The following is a 1,065-nucleotide window of genomic DNA, read 5'->3' as shown; positions in this document are numbered from 1 at the left end:
CGTGCCCGGGTGACACCCCCTCTCCCCCCCAGGCCTGCCAGCACCGGCTGGAGCCCAGGCAGCTGTCAGGAAACCCCTCCTGACCGGGAAATGCTCCTCTCGCCCCGGGGATGGCGGGGGGACCCTGGCCGGGGAGGGAGGAGATGAGCCTGGACCAGAGGGGATGGAAAAAGGTGCTGAGGGCTCAACAGCATCGCCCTTCCCATGGCAGCCGGGGCCGTGAGCCCGACCGCCGGCAGCCCGGCCGGCGGCCAAGCCGCCACCGCTAATGGAGGGTTGTTGAGCCTCACGAGTCCCCGGGGAGGCGCAGCCCTGCAGACACGCCGATCGATCCATCCGTCGCACGCCGCGGCTGCCGCTGCTGCGCGGAGGGGAGGCGGGTGCCCCCTCTTGGGGTGAGGTGGCCGTCTACCCCTCCCGCGCCCTGGGGTGCTTTGCGGAGGGTGAGAGTTGGCTGCTTGCACCCCAAAGTGCCTCTGCATCCCCGTCGCTGCCGGGTGCTGGGCTGGGGACCGCACAGGCGCACGTGTCTGCAGGTACGGGTCCCTCCGCCGGCACCCCGGGGTGCTGGAGCCCCGCGGGTGCTCACCCCCCGCCATCTCCCCAGGGACGATGCGCCCGGTACGGAGGAACTTCTACGACCCGTCCTCGGCACCGGGGAAGGGCATCGTGTGGGAGTGGGAGAACGATAACAACTCGTGGACGCCCTACGACATGGACATCTGCATCACCATCCAGAACGCCTACGAGAAGCAGCACCCTTGGCTGGACCTCTCCTCCCTGGGCTTCTGCTACCTCATCTACTTCAGCAGCATGTCCCAAATGAACCGGCAAACCCAACGCAAGCGCCGGCTCCGGCGTCGCATGGACCTGGCGTATCCCCTCACCATGGGCTCCATCCCCAAATCGCAGTCGTGGCCGGTGGGCGCCAACACGGGGACACCCTGCTCCTGCCCGCAGTGCCTCTTGGTCAACAGCACCCGTGCCGCCTCCAACGCCATCCTGGCGTCCCAACGTCGCAAGCTCTACCCGGGTGCTGTCCGCCAGAGCAGCACCTTCGCCGGG

At 68.8% G+C, this 1,065-nt stretch overlaps 1 protein-coding gene across 1 annotated transcript in view; it reads left to right on the top strand.

The window, feature by feature from the left end:
* DTX1 (deltex 1, E3 ubiquitin ligase) overlaps window positions 1-1,065 on the top strand; it is an 11,703-nt gene that overhangs the window by 3,705 nt on the left and 6,933 nt on the right. The window contains exon 2 of the mRNA XM_009886089.1: window positions 608-1,059. Coding sequence (XP_009884391.1) covers window positions 608-1,059 — 452 coding nt within the window. The remainder of the gene's footprint in view (window positions 1-607; window positions 1,060-1,065) is intronic.

This window comes from Charadrius vociferus, unplaced genomic scaffold, assembly GCF_000708025.1.
Source record: "Charadrius vociferus isolate BGI_N301 unplaced genomic scaffold, ASM70802v2 scaffold1315, whole genome shotgun sequence".
NCBI lineage: Eukaryota > Metazoa > Chordata > Aves > Charadriiformes > Charadriidae > Charadrius > Charadrius vociferus.
This window is presented reverse-complemented; position numbering and strand designations above follow the sequence as displayed.